The sequence below is a fragment of the Merops nubicus genome, unplaced genomic scaffold (genome assembly GCF_000691845.1).
Source record: "Merops nubicus isolate BGI_N331 unplaced genomic scaffold, ASM69184v1 scaffold44751, whole genome shotgun sequence".
NCBI lineage: Eukaryota > Metazoa > Chordata > Aves > Coraciiformes > Meropidae > Merops > Merops nubicus.
The window spans coordinates 6,917-26,396 of NW_008591108.1; the positions used below are offsets into that span (position 1 = coordinate 6,917).

The window sequence follows — 19,480 nt, forward strand, 5'->3', positions numbered from 1 at the left end:
TGAACCAGGTTTACTTGGCTACATGCAAGATGAGGCCAAGCTCTGCTCTGAGTACGAGGTGCATGGCACGAACCGTCGGTGCCCAGCAGCCAGCTGATCTGCATTCCTTGTGTTTGCCTGGTTTGTGAGCTCAACGGGCATGGTTAGTTGGTTGTTTTCCAAGCTGGCTAAAAAAAAACCAAGCGAAATGAAATGGCAGGTACTTGGTGCTGCCGAGAAGCTCCACGGGTCTGTTCTTGGGGACTGTGTTTGTCAAGTGTGTGTTCTGTCTACTTAGGGCTAACTCGCATGTTTAGGCAAGACCTGCTGGTTGAGGGTAGATTTCCAATTCAGATTACAGTCTAGCTCTGGATGAGCTCAGTGTAGTCAGAGTAACTTCAGTTTTTCAAGGTAAACAAGCACTTAATTGAGCAAAGCCCATGAGCCCTGTACATGTCCGCAGTGCTGCTGAAGGAATTGCTTTGTTCTCTTTCTTGGGGGGAACGACAGGCAATGGACACTTAGATTTTTGCCTGACTTAAACTTTCCTACAGATGAAAACATTGTTATCCCTAGTTGTTTGTTTCTCTTAAACCAAGAAAAGCAACTTCTGTGGGTTTTTGTGCTGAGCTATTAGGTGGACTACTTTGACTTGAGAGCTGAAGTTGCAGTTACAGATAATCTTAAGTGAGATGTATGAGAGGCATAGCCAAAATCCTCTGAGAGCTGGCACCCATTGCAGGGTGTGGTGAAGACTGTCTTTTATGTGTGGTGCTAAAGGCCAGGGTGCGACCTCAAAGAAAACCTGATTTGGTTGTAAAATATCTTTTTGGAGGATGGCAGTGGGTGGAGTGAATTGCTGCATCATGTTTTTGTGTCTGACCTGATTAATAATACGATTATTAAGGTTTTTTTGCACGCAGAAAGACCAGCCTTCATGGGAGAAAATGTTGCAGGGATAAAGGCAGACAAATGAAAAAACTCGACCATTAAAATGGTCAATCCTAAGTAGGACTTACTTAAATTTAACCTGGAAAGCTTGCACTTGAACGACTCAAACCTATGTAAGGAAGCCCAGATCAGGAGGAGACTAAACTGACCTTATGTTTGCATTAAAAGCAGAGTTTTTAAGTTTTCTCCTTACTGATGCAAAATCTCAACATACTCCATTGTCATTTTTGGGACTGAGTCATCGCTGTGAGCGTGTTTTAGGTTTGGTGCATGTTTTTACTGGAACCATTTGTTGGAGGTGTAACTCCATTTTAAAATGTTAATGCTTTCAGGAGAAAGCCAAAACACTGGTGCAGGTAAAGGATATATCATCAAACCCCAATTTTATTACTTTTTGGAAGTATGACTAAGGTTGGCTAGTGTGACAATATTGGCAAAGCTTGTGTAGACTTGTCCTTATTCTTAATCTGGAGCAAAATCACTGATTTGGAAAGACAGCTCCTTTCAGAAAGACAAACCCTTCCCCTCTGGTCTCGTGCAGTTTGGTTCCTGACACCCTGCTACAGCTGGGTAAGTAGGTCAGCAAACTGCCTCGTTTGCAGCACGATGACGTGAGAGCAGGTAAGAGTTTTGTGTTGCAGAGCATCAAAACCAAAGCGTCTGTCCTTTGTCTCCCAGATTTTTCAGTTGTTGGTCACTATAAATATCACAAACCTGCTCGAGGTGAGCGTGGTCTTGGGCATTCTCCTTTACAAAGGTGCAGTCCTTCCAGGCAGATGTTTCCTTTACCTGCGCTGTAAGGATGAAAGAATTCCAGGAGTTACTGTTCTTTGTAACTTACATGCCTATTGTAGAAACACATGGGTTGTCTTTTCATAACAGTTTACAAATAAGGCAGAGGTTTTAAAGATTAAAATAATCCCACAGAATTATGTCTGACTCAGGAAAACAAGTGTTATCAGGGGCGGCTGAATTCTTTGCTTTGATTTTAATTTTGTTTGTTGTTTTGTTTGATTGTTTTTTTAAAATGTATTATTCCCCCTCCTGTAACCTGTCAGCTGTAAAAGGTAGGAAAAACAAGTTTTCACACAAAACTTGGGCCTTTTCTCAGTGTGCTTCTCACGCGTGCTATCTGTCCCACAACAGTGCTCTCGCAGGGACTTGTAAGGTTGGGTATATGACTGTGTTGTACTTTGTCTTGCTCTTTTAAAATGAGAAATAAGTTGGAAGAGCCATTACATTTTAAGAAGAGTGGGCAATCAAATTTATCTGTTGGTTTTTCTTTTTTTAATTTCCTTGGGTCTAGTTTATGCCCTTAAATGTGAGTTGTTATTCCTAGCAGTATCAACATTTGTTCTTAAGCCCTTGTTTTCCTTTTAACTACTTCCCTTGCTTACATTGTTGCTTACATATACCAAACAGGTATTGGATTTTTTTTCCTCATTCAGCCTTATGTAGTGTCATTTGAGATGACTCAGTAGGATTGTATTCCTTAAGCCATGGGGAAGAGCAGATTCTAAATTTGTCACACAGACACACGACATAAACCCAGCTGTTCTTATGCCACTTGCTCAAGATACAATATGTGCTAAGAATTTTTCCAGACCAGGTACAAAAGGTTGTGGTGGATGATAAGCATTTATATGTTTATGTTACTGGGAGCAGTTTCAACTTACAGTGATGATATTCTTAATTAAAAAGTGGAAAATATTTCTTTAAAACATGCATGGAGTCAGACTGCCCAAAATGACTTTAAAAAACAGGATGAAGTTGCCTCGTTCTGTTTGCTGCAGCTCTGTGTGTGTCTCGGCTGTGCTCTGCTCCCAGCTAATGGGTTTTCTGTTTGGCTCTTGGGGTTTTATTTCCTTCTAAATCTTGATGTTCTGGATTTTAATCTGAATTAAGGAAGACCGAGGCAGCCTTTTCTGCTGTGGTTTGGCAGCATAGAGGGCTTTTAAAGTAATTAGAAATGTTGTTTGGAGGAGGAGGCTCTCACATGCATGTGTTGGAAGCAGCTGTGCTGCAGCTGGGCACATCTCTGCCCCTCAGATCTCTGATGGCCACGTCCAGCTTTCTGCCACATGGATCTTAGGCTGAATGAATCACTATGAGGAAGAGCACGGTGGAAAGCAAGCATCCTTCTTCCTGGGATACTGACAGATTGGAAAACCTCTGCTTAAGGATAGCCAGAAACTTTTTTTTTTTCCCCCCTAAGTGAAATCTGATAGAAGACCAGGTTTCAATGTTTCACTGTGTGCCGTCTGCTCTGTCTTTCTGAACTGGGAACAAATGTGTTCTGAAGCTTCCTCCTGCTGTGGTGTGTGTTATGACAAGGATCCCCAGACCTCAGTTTGCCTGTGAGCTGTGGGTGCAGGTAACAGCTGATGCTGGGTGATATGAGAGGAGCCATGGCTCCTTGCCCTCTCCTTACATACCTCCTACTTTTTTTTCTCATCTCCTTTGGCTTTCTTTCCACATTAGACTCACAGTTTTCTGTCTTGAACTTTTCCAGCTCCAAAGCTGGTTATGTCTTTGCAACACTTTTTTCCTCCCCTCTTCCCAACAGCCAGTAGCTGTCCTGCAGCACTTGATGTGAGTGTCAAGGAGTACCTCCAGCTGCCAACAGGAGATGGGTCTCATGTCAGCTCAGAAATCTTTGTACCAAAATAAATAACTTAGTAGTTTATTAACTATCAAATTAAAGTTGTGTGACAGATGTATAACCACTGCTTCTCAGGACAGATGATGGGAACAAAGCTTACTCTGAGCTGGGATGCATTTGCATAAGGTGAATGTTTCCTATATATGAGTATCTATAACTTTGAAATCAATCCGTTTGTTCTCAATGTTCTTTTTCTGCTTTGAGTTTGTGTTTTGGGTTTGCGTCAGTGGTTAGTTTGTTTCTTTTCAGATGAGCACCTGTTGATATCTGAAGTAGTACACATTAATTAGAACATCTAGCCTGATAAGACCCAAAAACTCTGAACAACACTGTCTTGTTACCAGGAGGAGTCAGTGTAAAGTCCACGCAATGAGGTGATTTAGCTTGGGTGTGTGCAGGTGATGCTGAGATGAAAGTTAGTGATAAATGGCAGTAGTCCTTTCCCTAATCTCTCCATTAGTGCTGGTATGCAGTGTGTTTATTATATGCCTTGTATCTGTCTAGTAAAGCCCCACATTGTGTTGGACTGCCCAGGTTCTGTGTGGATACCACTGGGTGTTAGACAATACCAGCTATTCATGGGTACCTGATACACGTGAGGTCCTGATACCATCTGACTGTCTCTTTTCTGGTGAAGTCAAATGCTGCAATTTTGTATGTTAAATTAAAAGAAAACAGTTTCATCCCAGGAAACAAGATGCAGCTTTCATTACAAACCAAGAAATCAAAGACTTGAGCATAGTCAGCATAATAAAAATTGAGATAGTTTGGATAGATTTGGAAATGTCTGTAAAGAGGCCTTGGCTCTATGTTGAGAGTTGCAGATGTGTGTTACTCTGTGTGTATATGCTCTGTGATTAATTTGGAGCTTGTAGGCATGGAAAATGCCCATTCCACATGGGCAAGGGTGGTGTGAGTTGAAGTACATGCTGTGTGGTGGTGTTTGGGATGCATATTCATTTGGAGGTTTTCAGCTGACAAGTTGCAAATCAATGTCTGCTATTGCAGCATCCACTTTGTTGGGAGTCACATTGACTGTTTAAAAAACAGGTTTAATATTTCTCATCTCCTTCCAAGTGTTAGGAAAGAAACAATTTCCTAATCCATATTAAGTTGTTGTTAATATTTGTATTATAATGTGTGGTAGGTGCTGTATGAACACGGAGCAAAGCAGCTCAGCTTTGGAGCCTGGTCAGTCGTATGTGTGCATCAGGTGACATTATCTCCCAGGGTGTTCTCACTGGCCATGGGACTCTACAAGTGTAGAAAAGCAATGTGAGAACAAGACCACAAATATGATTAACTTGGGATCTAAAATTACCGTCCTTATTCATACTTTAAAATATCTCGTGAGAGACTAGGATTGTATCCACTGTGAGTTATATCTTATTTTTTGAGAAACTAATTTATTCTGATATGAAGTAGAACCTGCCCTTCCTCAGCCAAGTCCTGTTTGTGTATTTACTTAGTATGAGTGTTGGGCAGTGGAAGACTGCAATGAAGGTGGACACTTTCAGCTTAGCAAATCCACAGCTTTTCGTATTGGGAAACTAATTCTATCTAAATATATTCAAACAAATGTAAAAATGATTTAAAGGCATTTATTCTAATATCTAGATTTATACTCGAGGTAGTGAAATGAGTTTTCTGGTCTTTATATTCTTTGTTGTGTAAAGCATGGAAAAAAGATGTTCAAAATGATCTTTTATTAGTTCTTGTGGCTGTTGTCACTAGACTGGTGGGTGCTTCTGCCTTTGAAACACAAAGTTGTCCCTCCTGGAAAAAGTGTTTGCACTAGCAGATGATGGAAAACAAAGCTGTCTGCTGTGTTATTCCCTCATCTTTTCCTGCATTCTGTTCAAAGGCACACCAAACTGTCCCTGATATATTTAAAGAAATTGCTCATAAGTGTAGTGTCCGCTGATGTAAATGAATATTTAAAGCTCAGCTGAGGAGCACATGGGCTGTTTCCTACAGCTGGGAGCACAAAGTTTGGTTACAGCCAGGCACAGCATTAAAATGATAACATCATAAACTACACAAAATGATAATACAATCCAAGTATTTGTGCTAACAGTGTATATTCTGATCACATCTGCTCACTGTAATTATTTTTTTCTCAGTAAAGTGTTTGTTTTGGTTCTTTTTTTCCCACCTTTATCAAAGCAAATTCTTGTGTTTCATCTGTCAGCAGAGCTGCTGTTCTGTTTGAAGCTCTGAGTGAAGTTTTGGAAAGTTTGTGGTGAATGAGCTGGGAAAAAATTACTTTGGCTCTTTGATGACATAGGTAGTTTATTAGACTAATGTATTTGTGGAAAACAAAGCAGTGTTAGAGGCCATGCATACATCCTTTTCATGCTTATTTGAGAGACAATTTTCGCCTCATACTGTAAGGTTTTAACATCTCTGTTATAGCTCAAGAGATCCATAGGTAGCATTTGTTTCTTGAGAAAACTGAGAGCAAGCAATGTCCAGGTGGTGAGCTTTTTTGTCTTTTCTCCTCATAGAACAAAACTGAATTATAATCCTCCAAAGGATGACGGCTCAACGTACAAGATTGAACTTGAAGGGATATCTGTTGATATCATGAAAGAGATACTAGATTACATCTTCAGTGGGCAGGTATGGTATTAAAAAAATAGATGGAAATTGAACTATTTGGCAAAATAAACTTGAGTTTTAACACTGCTATCCTGAAAGATAAATGTGTTGATGTTTAAAGATTTGTGATAAGATGATGGCAAAGTGATGTATCACTCTGGGGCTGTGCATGTGAAGTAGAGGCCGTGGGCTCTGCAGGAGTTGTCTCTGCTCTTCTCCTGTCACAGGGGAGCACTCTTCAGAGTCAGCCTCAAATGCTTATATTAAAATCTGTGGCTGCCTTCAGTAACCTGCTTTAAAAACGTGCTGTCTTTGACCCCTGTAAAAGTGAACTGATTTGATAGCAGCAGAGATTGAGATGCATTCACTGGTGGTGGCAGGACATCAGGCATCCTCCCTGACTGACCCTCCAGCCCAGCTCGCCGGCCGCTGGTTGCCAACAGCATGCCCCTTCAGGTCTTTGTGGCAGTGGCCCTAGCAGACATGAAAATGGGCATGTCTGGCTCATTTGGAACCAGACTGAGACTGCTGAATGAGTTTAACTTTCAGCAGAAAAAGAAAAGGCAGTTGCAGGTTGAGATTCTCTTCTGGGCATGTGTTTTTATTTATGTATTGCAGCAAAATTCATTTTAGGTTCCCAGAGTAGTTGAGCAATTTTGTGGTTAATTCAGGCGCAGAATTCTGCTTGACACCTTCTGTCCAGCAAATGCCTTTCCATCCCTGTGTAATTTATAATCCTGTGGGAGTCAGATATCAATGTCTCGTAATTTTTAGACCGGCATAAATAGTCCATTTTTCAGCCACTGGGAATGAGTGTAATGAACGCAGACATGTCATGAAACAAATGAGTGATAGTAGCTATAACTTCTAAATTAATTCTTGCAGATCAGGCTAAATGAAGAAACTATCCAAGATGTGGTACAGGCAGCTGATCTCCTGCTGCTTACAGACTTAAAAACTCTCTGCTGTGAGTTTTTAGAAGGTTGCATAGCTGCTGAGAACTGTATTGGTATCCGGGACTTTGCACTGCACTATTGTTTGCATCATGTTCACTACCTTGCCTCAGAGTATCTGGAAACTCACTTTCGAGATGTCAGCAGCACAGAGGAATTCTTGGAACTGACTCCTCAAAAACTGAAAGAAGTGCTGTCTATGGAAAAGCTCAATGTTGGAAATGAAAGATACGTCTTTGAAGCGGTGATTAGGTGGATTTCTCATGACTCAGAATCAAGAAAGGTCAGGACATCCAAATGTTCATATTTTGAATGTGGATGAAATCCGGGTGTTTCTTCTAATGGGTGGGAATAGATACATTAAATTGGATACGTTTCTTTCAGGGCTGATCTTGCACTTACAGAATTACTTGAATTTTACCTGAAATGCAGACAGTGGGATTGCAGTAGAAGGGTGAGAGCTGTGTTGATGATAGATCATCAGCCTTTTTTATTATTTAGTAAGCATTAAGAAAAAAGTGCCTTTTTGGCATTTAACAATATAAACTTGGAGACAGAAAGCCATTGGCACATTTGTAGTGAAACTCTGAAGAGTTGATGTGTTGTGTTAATGATGTCATGTTGCAGATTTTGTTACTGCTTCCCAATACCAAAGATACTCTTGATAACTGGAGAAGCAGCTGTCTGCACAAGTGCCATAGTGCTGTCCTGTGAAGTTTGGGGGAGTTTCTGGCATCTCTCTCTTTCTGTAGGTTCACATGAAGGACGTCATGTCGGCGGTGTGGGTTTCGGGCTTGGACGCGGCGTATTTACGCGAGCAGATGATGAGCGAACCCCTGGTGCGGGAGATCGTCAAGGAGTGCAACAACATCCCCCTGACGCCCCCCCAGCAGGGAGAGGCAATGCTGGCCTCCTTCAAGCCCCGGGGCTACTCGGAGTGCATAGTGACTGTGGGTGGAGAAGAACGGGTGTAAGTACGGAGTGGCGTCCCAGCTCCTCACAGCTGAGCGCCTAGCGTTCACGGCATCTCGAAAACAGTGGGGAGAGAATACGTGCACCTAGTGAGCTTATTGCTCTGCCATGGGAGCTTGTTTTTCAGTCAGGCTCACCTAAAATACCTTTGTGCATGAGTCAGCAGTAAATAGTTATTTTGTGATAATTTTCTGACATTCAACATGTAGTAGACTTAGAGTAGGACATGTCGTTTGTTCAGTAACATTTGGCTGGTTGGTTTTTTTTGTAAAACTGAATAGACTTTACTCAAGCACTGAACGTTGGGGAAACACTTCTCTAATGGTCTGAAAAGCATCTATAATAAAACTTAAAAAATAATGGACATGCTATAACCGCTTGTTTATAATAGCTGTTGTTCAAAAAAAAAGTCATTATTGATGCATCTGAGATAGCAGGTGAAAATTCCTGTCGCACACATTATCTCTCTTTCCGTGAGCCCCCTCTGCACGAGGGGGAAAGGTTTAGTCCTGTTTAAATAAGTTTAGCACTTAGATGCTTGCTCTTCATAGAAGTATAATAAAATACCCAGATAATATTGTGCACATCAGTTTGTGCATCGCTTTACTCAGACATTACTAAGACACCCTATCAGTTCTTTCGACCTTGTTTGAAGTTCCTTCCTAAAAAATGTTACAGGCAGACAAAGTACTAATTAAGTGTGTCTGCTTTTTGGTGCTCAGATCTGTACCAGACATGCGTTTGGTTTGGAGGTCTTCTCCAGACCAGGGAAAAGCCACACTTTATGAATATGTAACAGAACATGAACAAGCAAGCTTCAGACACAGGTTGTTAACAGTGAACTCGTAAGAACTCTGTCTTGTCTTTCTGTTCTTGTTTGTTCCCTCCCCACCCTGTGTTCAGATCGCGGAAACCAACCTCAGTGATGCGGTGTATGTGTCCTCTTTATGATCCCAATAGACAGCTCTGGATTGAACTTGCTCCTATGAGTATTCCAAGGATCAATCATGGAGTATTGTCAGCAGGTAAAGGGGAACTTCATATTTGTAAAGTCAGTGTTATGAAAACTTACCAGTGCCTCAAAATCTGAGATTCAGTTTATGATAATATTTTCTTTCCTTCAGATTGATTGCACTGGGGTTATTTCATGCTTCCCCTTTGTCTGCCCCAAACATCACTTGATTCTGTGAAAATCCCCTGTCATCTAATTGTCTTAAAATCATTATTCCTGCAATGTTTTGTGGGAATCTGCTACATCTGTCTCTCCAGGAGTATTTCATGTTTTGAGTGGATTCTAGTTGCTGCATCACTGAATATGTTGAAGAGTATCTGCAGGGGTAAACTTGAGTACAGATATAAGTATGTACTTTACCTTCTCGAGTCCAGAATTTGACCTGTGGCTGGTCTGAATCTCTTAGAGAATTCCAGGTTACAGCACCAGTCACATTGTCTTGCTCAGTATACAGGTGTGAGTCCTGGTTTTAAGACCATGTGACATTTTTGTTTTACAGAAGGATTTTTATTTGTGCTTGGTGGTCAGGATGAAAATAAGGGAACACTAAGCTCTGGAGAGAAATATGATCCAGATACCAATTCATGGAGTTCCTTGCCACCAATGAATGAGGTAAGATCACTATCTAACTGCTGGGATTTAAGTTGTTACTCTAGCAAAATGTTACGCCTGCGAAGTTTTATTCTGAATCTCCAGTCACTTGCATCTTACACATTCAAAATCATGCTACAGACTGACTTGTGTTTATATCCTGTTGTTAACACTTGTGGCCTGATGCTGACTGAGTGGTGAGACCCTGGAATGGGTTGCCCAGGGAGGTGGTTGAGGCCCCATCCCTGGGGGTCTTTAAGGCCAGGCTGGATGAGGCTCTGGGCAGCCTGATCTAGTGGGAGGTGTCCCTGCTCATGGCAGAGGGGTTGGAACTGGGTGATCCTTGTGGTGCCTTCCAACCCTGACAGATTCTGATTTGTTTTGGCAGAGGACTTTGGAGTTTGGTGGTTGGACTTGACGATCTTGGAGGTCCCTTCCAACCTAAATGATTCTATGATTCTATGATTGACTGCTGAATCTGGAAAAACTAATCAGTTACTGAAGAGCTAGCTGTAAAGCTGGGCTACAATTTCAGGAATTTCATAATGAGTCAGTTATATAATATACCTAACATTCTGCATATTCTGGCTTTCTGAAAAAAAGAGAACTCTTATATGGACAAAGAGATCAGACTGTGCAGAAAAGATGGACAGAAGGGTGGCCAGCATACAAAATTTGGCTGACACAGACATAACATGTAGGTTTGGTTTGAGTTAATGCTTCCTTCTTTATACTTGCACTGCATTGGGAAGTACCAGTTTATTATTTGTAAACATAGCTCCTTAATACACCTGTGTTTTTATCTTCTTAAATCAGCATAGAGTGATTATTAAGAAATTGCTGTTTGCCACAGGATTCTCCTCATTACAGTCTCTGGTTGGCAAAAGCCTGTAGTTTTGGCCACATCTGTAGTTATGATCCATTTTGTTTCCTGCTTACTACCAGTGAGACTATACAGAACGTTGTTTACTGTTTACTGTGGGACTGAGGGTAGCTCTGCTCCTGCAGAAAAAACGGAAGAGCCTTTTCACAGTCAGTGGGTCTGAGTTCTGCTGCTGGAGAGACCTGAAAGCAAGAACTTCATCATGGAGAGCACTACTATGCAAACTGAAATACAGCCAAGTTCTTAGATTTCTGTCCAGTCTCTTTGGCTTTTGCTGCTCTTTTGGAGCACCTTTTGGATTTCTTAGTTGATTAAATTAATAATCCTATTCTAGAGTTTGGGACTTCACCGTTTAAAGAAACAAACAAACCAAAAATGAGGCATAATACCAATATCACCTTGCAGACAGATATGCTGGAAAAAGAGATTGTATTGATTTATTCACAACAGCAGTTTTATTTTACAGTGACTTTATTGGTATTCCTTAGGCACGACATAATTTTGGTGTGGTAGAGATTGATGGGATTCTGTACATTCTGGGAGGTGAGGATGGTGAAAGGGAGCTCATCTCTATGGAGAGCTATGATATTTATAGCCGGACCTGGACCAAGCAGCCAGACTTGACCATGGTTAGAAAGGTAAGAACTGCATCATATGTTACTGTATTACTTATATAGGTATTAACTATTTATATTTCGACCTTTTACTTAAAGTAGAAGCTGTAACAAGTAGCCTCAAAATGAAATGAGAGAGAGCAGCTTCTTTACTTATACAGCAAAACAAAACTATGGCTGGGGGGTTTTGTGCACAGCAGTGTTTGACATGTGGTACAGGCAACCCAAATACATGTGTGTATGTGTATGTAGTTAGTTTTGAGCTCTCCATACTGTGCATTTGTGTGTAATTTTAGATGTACTTTCTTTCACAAGATTGGCTGCTATGCAGCTATGAAGAAGAAAATCTATGCAATGGGTGGAGGCTCGTATGGAAAACTCTTTGAATCTGTTGAGTGTTATGACCCTAGGACACAGCAGTGGACAGCAATCTGTCCTCTCAAAGAGAGGAGGTGAGTGAAAATGGGAGGGGGGAACAAGATTGCTGTGTACAACCTTTGTTCATACTCTTGATGAGAGAAGTTGTCCTTTCCTTGCTGAATCCCTGAAGATGGCTGTCAGAGGCCCTATAAATTTCACCATGTCTTTATGAATCATGGTGGCCTGTAGTTAATGTGGCTGAGTAAAGATCAACGTCCAAGCAATAGGTAGAGTTCTGTAGAAATACACTCCTGATACAAAGTGAACCCAGAAATTGCAGTTTAATTGGAACTTCGGATTTTGACTGGAGATAAATACTTTGTTGGTTTGTTCTTATATGATGTGAATCATGTACTTACAAATAACATTCATAGCTTATCTAATCTTGTTGAATATATAAGGGGAGGTGGGTGAGTGTACATTTATTTTTTAAAGTTAAAAAATGGAGGAAGTTCAGAAGGATGTATGAAATGGTTTTTATGTATAGTATTTTTTTTCTTTTTTTGATTCTCAGATTTGGGGCAGTGGCTTGTGGAGTTGCTTCTGAACTTTATGTATTTGGTGGGGTCAGAAGTCGTGATGACAGTCAAGCCAGTGAGATGGTGACATGCAAATCTGAATTTTATCATGATGAATTTAAAAGGTAAGAGCTATAAACACAGAGTATGTGCCTTACCCACTCACCTGCCTGCTCCCCCCTTGTCTTGCTCCAGCATTTTGTAGCTTATTAGATCTGTGCCATGCATCTCTTTGCTCATTTTACCTTTTATGACCCAGCATAGCTGTTATTAAATGTTCATCTGCTTCAGTGCCTTGCTCCTTTTGTTGATCCTCCATGATCCAGTCTTATCTCCAGGGACTTGCAACTTGGGGAGTTCCTAAGCTAGAGATAAGAAACTTTATGCTTTTCTGTTCCAAACATTTGTAGCTGATTGGTTTTTGAGCCCACGTGGGCTTTTGCCATAGGAATGTCACTATAGATGCTATACATGCCACAGCCCCTTGACACACTCTGCATGGCTGATCTCCTTTGGCTTGTTTTGAATCTGCTTCTGATTAATTCAGTTGTTATCTCTTGGCTCTGTTGGAATCTACCTTACTACGTGAGTAGACTATTCAGTGTGTTACAGAATTTTGTGTATCATCTGACAAGCTTTGGTTCCTCCATTGTTTTGTTTTTTTCTTTCATGTAACTATAAATTGGATGATTCTCTTTTTTATAAGCAAAATTGAAAAAAGACTTTGTGGCCAGATGTTTCAAGGCTTGTTGACAGTGGGGGAAAATAATACATCTATATTATAAGATCAAGACTGATTTATAACTGTGAGCTGTGTAAAAGCCAACAAAAAAAGAATAGGAGATCTACGTTCATTTATATAATTTTCTTGGAATATGTGGATGTAAAGAGACTTCAATTTCTGTATGAGGAGGTCTTCTGTGTTGTTCAAAGTGTTGTCTAAACTAGCTATAATCAAATGAAACTGGAGAAAAAACGTTCTTTACAGTGGTTATAGGAAGCAGAGAGACAGGAAAAGCTATTGCTCCTGGTTATCTGTGGGGTTTTCTAGCCCTGTGGGGGTATGGGGCAATGCTAAAAGCTGCCTAACTTTTTGGCAAGAAGTCTTTGAAAGGGAAACCTCCTGCTTGCTTTTTTTAGTTGATTTGCCTGAAATATTTCCAAGCCAATTCTGTTTTTCCGAAGATGGTATGTAATAGCTCTTGATACCTCACCAGTGACTGTAAAACGAGTTTCAGTGGTTGATACAGATTTACCTTCCATAAAGTGGAGTTTGAGAAAGCTGGGAGGCTCTAGCCCAAGTGCTGCAGGTGAGTCCTTGGTGCCACCTGCTGACTGCAGCAGGTGCCTGCCCAGCAGTATTCCAAGCAGTATTCCAAGGTGTGCCTTCATGTCTTTGCTTGGTGGCATCCCAGAGGTGTTACAGGTTTCAAGTAAAATTGTAATAAAAATCCAGTTGCTTCAGGTCTCGCTCTGGCATCCCATGCATGTGTGTGTGTGTGTGACGAGGGCTGTGCTGGCACAGAGGAGAGGGAGGCACAGCAAGTAAGGGAGCTGCTGGAGGTGGCCTCTGAGGAGATCCTCACACTTGACCTTTCTGCTCTGCCACTGCCCAGAACTCAGCTTGGACATTCCCCTTGGCAGGGGTTAGTGCTGGCACCGCGGGCGGGGCGCAGGCTCTGCCGTCCCCCTTGGCAGCAGAGGGCCAGCAAAGGCCGGGGCCGTGGCCACCTCTGTCCCAGGGCTGCTCGCGGGGGTTGGTGCTCTCCCCAGCCCCGGGAGGCAGAGGGGGAGCTGCTGGCCAGAAGAGGGTGCAGCGTTACTGCGTTGTGTGGTAACCCTCCAGCTCCTGGGCTCTAATGGGTACCCCGAATTTCGGTACCCTGGGATGCCTTTCAGGGTGCCTGTGAGACCTGAGCAGTTGTCCCTTTGTGGAAAAGAAAGAAAGTAGCCAGAGAGGGACTTCCCTTCAAAATGCAGCCAGCAAATATTTCTGCCTGCCAAACAGTGAGAGAAAATGCTTTGTTGTCTGGTACTCTTCTTTGAAGTAAAATTAAATATGGAAAATTACCATAATTTTGCTATAATAGTGTTTCAGAAGTATCAAACAAATACCAAATGAATGCAAGTTGACTCTCTGGAAAACATTAAGTTAGTCTTTCCTGGGCTCATTCAGAAATGGCAGAAAACAAATCTGAATCAGTTTCATTTTGAGTGAAGGAGAAAGCTGAAGTCATACGCTTCTCTGAAGTCTGTGAAAATCTTATGCTACATACCCATGTTGATCAGTTAAGCAATTCCACTTGCACTGGGTGTCATGTGCTCTGCTGTGCATCTTCACTCGAGTGAGGTGTAAGGGATACTACAGATTGTACTACAGGTGAACAGGATCTCTCAGTTCCTTGGTGCGTAGTTAATGTAATGTATACAGACTGGTTCCTCATCTTAAACATCGCCGTTGCTACAAGGTGATTAATTTATAATTGAAAAGTGCATTTATTTCCTCAGCAATGATTTCTGAAACAAGTTAAGACAATCAGTCCCCGTCAAACCAGCAGCTTCAGAAAGTCACTGTGGAGGATATGAGCACCATTAGACTCCACAGCACGTTTTCTTTTTTATTCCAGTGAATAATATTGGAACTGTCAAAGCTGCAATAACACATTGACAGCGTATGTGTGTGTTATTGACAGAAGTCCAAAAGTGCTGGGTTAACAGAGAGAGCTGAGGAAAGGAGGAATATGTTTGTAAGATCATTTAGCAGCAGTGGGTCAAAAGCAGAGTGCAGAAATTGTAGCCATCTCAATCCCAAGTTCACAGTGTTTTTTTAATAGTTACGTGTCAGTACTGCATACTTCAGAATGAGCTGCAGACTGCTCCAGCTGTGTTTAAGTAAGTGCAGGACCCCATCGTGTTCAGTTTCTTTTTGAATGGAGGGAATATTTGTGCTGTGAGTTCAGCCATCAGATACTGTTGGTTTACAGTGATGTGCAGCAATGTGCATCTGTGTGATCTGCACCATTGTTTCTGTATGTGCCTCAGCTCTCATTACCTGGGAATACAGGATCTACCACCATCCCAAGCAGCCAGAGTCCATGAGGATCTGATTTTACTTGATGTATGTCTTCATGTGTACTTCCAGCAGTACATAAACATATTAATTGATATAAACCAGTGTAATTCTGGCTTGAATTGGATTAAAGGACTGAAGCTTAACTTGTTTAATATTGCTTACTTTGACAGTAACTTACTCCAGAAGAACTCACAGTGCACAGTCTTTCAAAATTGTTATTCTTAACCGTGATGCAGACTTCTCTAAAGACCAGGGATGTGCTGAGATCTTCACACTAGCAATAAAATAAACATTGAGACTCCTGCTAAGCTATACTGTATAAACAAGTAATAAAATAAATGAAGTGAGACAGAATACTAGCATACACATGAAATCTGGACAGGATAATGTAGAAAATAATTCTCGTATTTAAAGTACTTCTCTAAGTGAGATTTTGAAATTAATAAAAGTTTTGTCAGCTTGTCCTTAGAGTGATGTGCATGAGTCAATTTAAGTGAACCAAGGACAGAAAATAGGTACATCGGACTGCAGGTTTTTTCAGGATGTAGATTTTTTTTTTTCCAAAGGCTATAGATTGAGCTTTGTGAACATTGCATCCTGTTTTTTTTAAAATATCGATCAAGCTAAAACTAGATTTGAAAAATGTGAAAGTGGGAGATGGAGATGTAAGGGTGTCCTTTGCTTAATCATCAGTGTTGGTCTGCTCCATAAAAAGCAGGAAATCTTAACTACATAGGAAAGACCTTGATGGGTCAGTCTTTTCAGGCTTCATTACTTACAATACACCTTTTTGCATCACGTAGCCGTGTGGAGAATTGGTTGTTGTCTGTACACACTGTTTTGGTGCTTTGCTTTTTTCCTTTTCAGTGTGGCTACTTGGAAATACTTAATAGGGCACAAATTTGCTTGGGGATTCTTTGCAAGAGCTGCTGGTGGAGCTCTGTCCTTGAATATAACCACTGCTGCCTTTCACTTGGAGTGTCTCCAAGTGGGATGGGCTTTCTTCCTTCTTTTCATGAACTGCTGGTTCAAAAGCATTATCAAAATTTGCAGGTTTTGAGGAGGATAAAAGTGGGAAATACTTCTTCAGAAGCAATGCTTGGTAAAAGCTTTAAAGTATTCTTTTTGCTACTTGAACATTATAAAAATAAGGAAATATTTTCAGCAGTAAGTAGTAAACTCAATATTGTAACATAGTATGTGTAATGAGGAGGATTCTTCCATTCAGTGTGCAGGAATTTCGTTACAAGAAAGTGCTTATCTAAGTGTAGTGAGAAAACTAACTGGGTGACTGATGGCACTGTCAGCTGAGAGGAGCAGGGAGGAGATTTTCATTCATTTTTAGGTTTCTTTTCACAGCTGCTGTGAGCTTGAGGTGACGTGTCTGGAATACGCTGGTGTTGTATCGCATCTTGATTTACTCCCCACTTGGAAATAAAGTAGTTACCATCCTGCTTGTTAATTGCAACAGTTTGGATGGATTATTTATTTATGTCGCTTTAAGACAGGAAAAAAAATCGTGATTTCTTCCCCTTTTTTCCATCTGAGTGGCAGCATGTTCCAGTTTCAGAGTGCATGCCTTCCTCCCTGCTTCTCTCGGGTTCGGTCTGAGTAGGGCTGTCTGAGGGAAGTATGCAAGAGTTATGTTCCAAGGGGTGTTTTCAAATTCCTGAAGACTGTGACTTTTTTGTCGTGGTGTTTTTTCCATACTGTTCAAACAGCAGGCACAACCCACATTAAGCTGGAGCTTAGTCAAATTCTGATGAAAGATGACCCCTTGCCCTTCCTGTCTTTGTTCCTTCCTAGTTTTAACTGCTCAAGCTGCTGTAAGTGTTCCTGAAAAGTTGTGCCTGTTTTTTAAAGTACGTGCATTGAGAAAGGTTGAAAATCAGTTTTCACAAGCAACTACAGGTAGTTGAATATTGTCCTTTTGTGATGTGCAGTAGGAAAATGGTTGGGTTCCACACTGTTGTGGATGGGGGTTTTTATTTAAACCTTGAATATCCAGGGCAGACAAATGCCTGAAGTTCATATGTTTTCCAAGCTCAAAATTGATCAGTAGCTAGACTAAACTTACCTAATTTTTTTTTTTTTTCCCCACTTCTTCAGCATGGTCCTATATTTAGCCTTTAAAAGAAGGAAGGGGTGGGGGGGAGGGATAAGGAAAGAAATTGCAGTCTTCCTCTTGCATCTCTCCCACTTACTCAGTTTTCATAATTCTAGGCAACGTGGTGCTAAAAGGCAGTGAAGGTACTGACTGTGCCCTCTCTCCACTCTGAGGAGAGGAAGCTCATGAAATACAGTGCACGATGTCTTGCTCTGTCACAGAGTTTCTGAATCAGTGTAGAGGACTTCACCTTTTCTATGTTCTGAGTTCATCTGTCATCCTCTGTGACAGCTACAAACCATTCCCTTGGTTTCTGCAGAGTTAATTGTTCCACATATAGCGCAAACAAAATAACAGACAGCTAATCCTTTCATTTAGCCTTTAAAAATTGATCTCTTTCTCCAAGATAATTTATATGTAGCAGCCTCTCCTTCAGTGCCAGAAGAAGAGGATTACTTCTGAATGAGGAGATAAGATGATGCAGAATTTTCAAAGGTCAGCAGTATCCGTGAGGATACTTGCTAGATTTTTCCCTCAAATTAACCAGGTATGGCCATGAAAATACATCAGATGCTTTTCAAAGGTATTTCAACCTTTCCTGTTCTCTGCAAATTAAGAAAAGGTCTAGGAGCAGTCACCTAAAAATAGCATTGATTCATATGTCTTCATGGTCTATAAATAGTAACTGTGACAGCATCTGCAAAAGTGCAGCAGCATTTTGTAGAAATTTATTTCAGAACCATAGAGGGAATTTTGACAACTCTAGATAAATGGGACATCTTTATATGCCAGTGTCCCACGTGGGTGACTGCAGACTTGCCTGGTTTCCAAAGGGTTCAACATGGAAAACAACTTTTCTCCTGGTAGAAAGATGAGGCTCATGTAGTGCTGAAATGAGAATATGCTTGAAGTGAACTTAGGGAGAGCCAAGACTGTCCTCAACCAGACAATATTCTCAACAGTTTTTACATAGCAAAGTAACTTGTGCACTCTGCTTTTGATTCAAAGATGGCAGTTGCAAGAAGTGCCTAGAATTCTTTTAATGTGCTCGATAAAAATTTGATACCATTTTTTTGTATTATTATTTTTTCAGGTGGATTTATCTAAATGACCAGAACCTATGTATCCCAACTAGTTCTTCCTTCGTGTATGGAGCTGTGCCCATTGGAGCCAGCATATATGTGATTGGAGATCTCGATACAGGTCAGAATTAGAACTTATAACCTCCTGTTGCCTGACTCCTCCCAGTACGTGGCATTAATGAGACAGATTATTTTATTTTATATAAAAGGCAGGGAATATGTTCTGTTAAGTTATTGTTGTCTTCAGGGGAATTATGCTGGACATGCAGAAATGGACGGGTTGGTTTTGTACATGGGAGCTTTTCAGAAACACATGCAGTGCTGCAAGCATTTGGTTGATTAGCAGTCTGAAGATCAGAAGAGATCAAGACTAAAAGCATGTTACTGCATTTGTCTAAATATCAGGAAAAGTGTTGGTGCCTGAGGTTGTTTCTCCTGCCTTTGCAGCAGTAATCAGGCGGTTCTGCATTTTGGGGACATCGTCCAGTGGTTCATATGAATGTGATAGTGGCTTTTGCTTCTCAATACCAACCAAATTTAATGTGTACTGACAAACCTATTCAATACTCAGCTTTCTGCATCTGGCTGCATACTGTAAAAAACATGTGGAAGACTATGTGCTGTCATGGCCATGTGCACATATGTGTGTAACGGGGCTTTCTCCACACCATGAAAGAGCAAAATCCCAGATGTGGTGGGTTTAGGTAGATAGAAATGCCATGACAGTTCCCTTTTGACAATAATCTCAACCCCACATCCAGAAATGGATTTACATTCCAGTGCACACTCTTGCTCACCTATTTGCCTCGTTAGAGCTTAAATGGGGCGATAGCTACAGCACTTTTTAAGCGTTTTATCTTTTCTTTTCTTTGTGCCCACGTGAATTCAGGTACCAACTATGACTACGTGAGGGAGTTCAAGAGGAGCACGGGGACGTGGCAGCGCACCAAGCCCCTCTTCCCCTCGGACCTGCGGCGCACGGGCTGCGCGGCGCTGCGCATCGCCAACTGCAAGCTGTTCCGCCTGCAGCTGCAGCAGGGCCTCTTCCGCATCCGCGTGCCC

At 41.3% G+C, this 19,480-nt stretch overlaps 1 protein-coding gene across 1 annotated transcript in view; it reads left to right on the forward strand.

Moving 5' to 3' along the window:
• GAN (gigaxonin) overlaps nucleotides 1-19,474 on the forward strand; it is a gene marked incomplete at both ends in the record, with an annotated part of 26,283 nt that extends 6,809 nt beyond the window's left edge. Inside the window, 10 exons of the mRNA XM_008950146.1 lie at nucleotides 6,008-6,214; nucleotides 7,079-7,429; nucleotides 7,899-8,116; nucleotides 9,022-9,143; nucleotides 9,630-9,742; nucleotides 11,093-11,242; nucleotides 11,534-11,670; nucleotides 12,153-12,281; nucleotides 18,430-18,539; nucleotides 19,308-19,474. Coding sequence (XP_008948394.1) covers nucleotides 6,008-6,214; nucleotides 7,079-7,429; nucleotides 7,899-8,116; nucleotides 9,022-9,143; nucleotides 9,630-9,742; nucleotides 11,093-11,242; nucleotides 11,534-11,670; nucleotides 12,153-12,281; nucleotides 18,430-18,539; nucleotides 19,308-19,474 — 1,704 coding nt within the window. The remainder of the gene's footprint in view (nucleotides 1-6,007; nucleotides 6,215-7,078; nucleotides 7,430-7,898; nucleotides 8,117-9,021; nucleotides 9,144-9,629; nucleotides 9,743-11,092; nucleotides 11,243-11,533; nucleotides 11,671-12,152; nucleotides 12,282-18,429; nucleotides 18,540-19,307) is intronic.
• Between the last annotated feature and the right edge of the window lie 6 nt (nucleotides 19,475-19,480).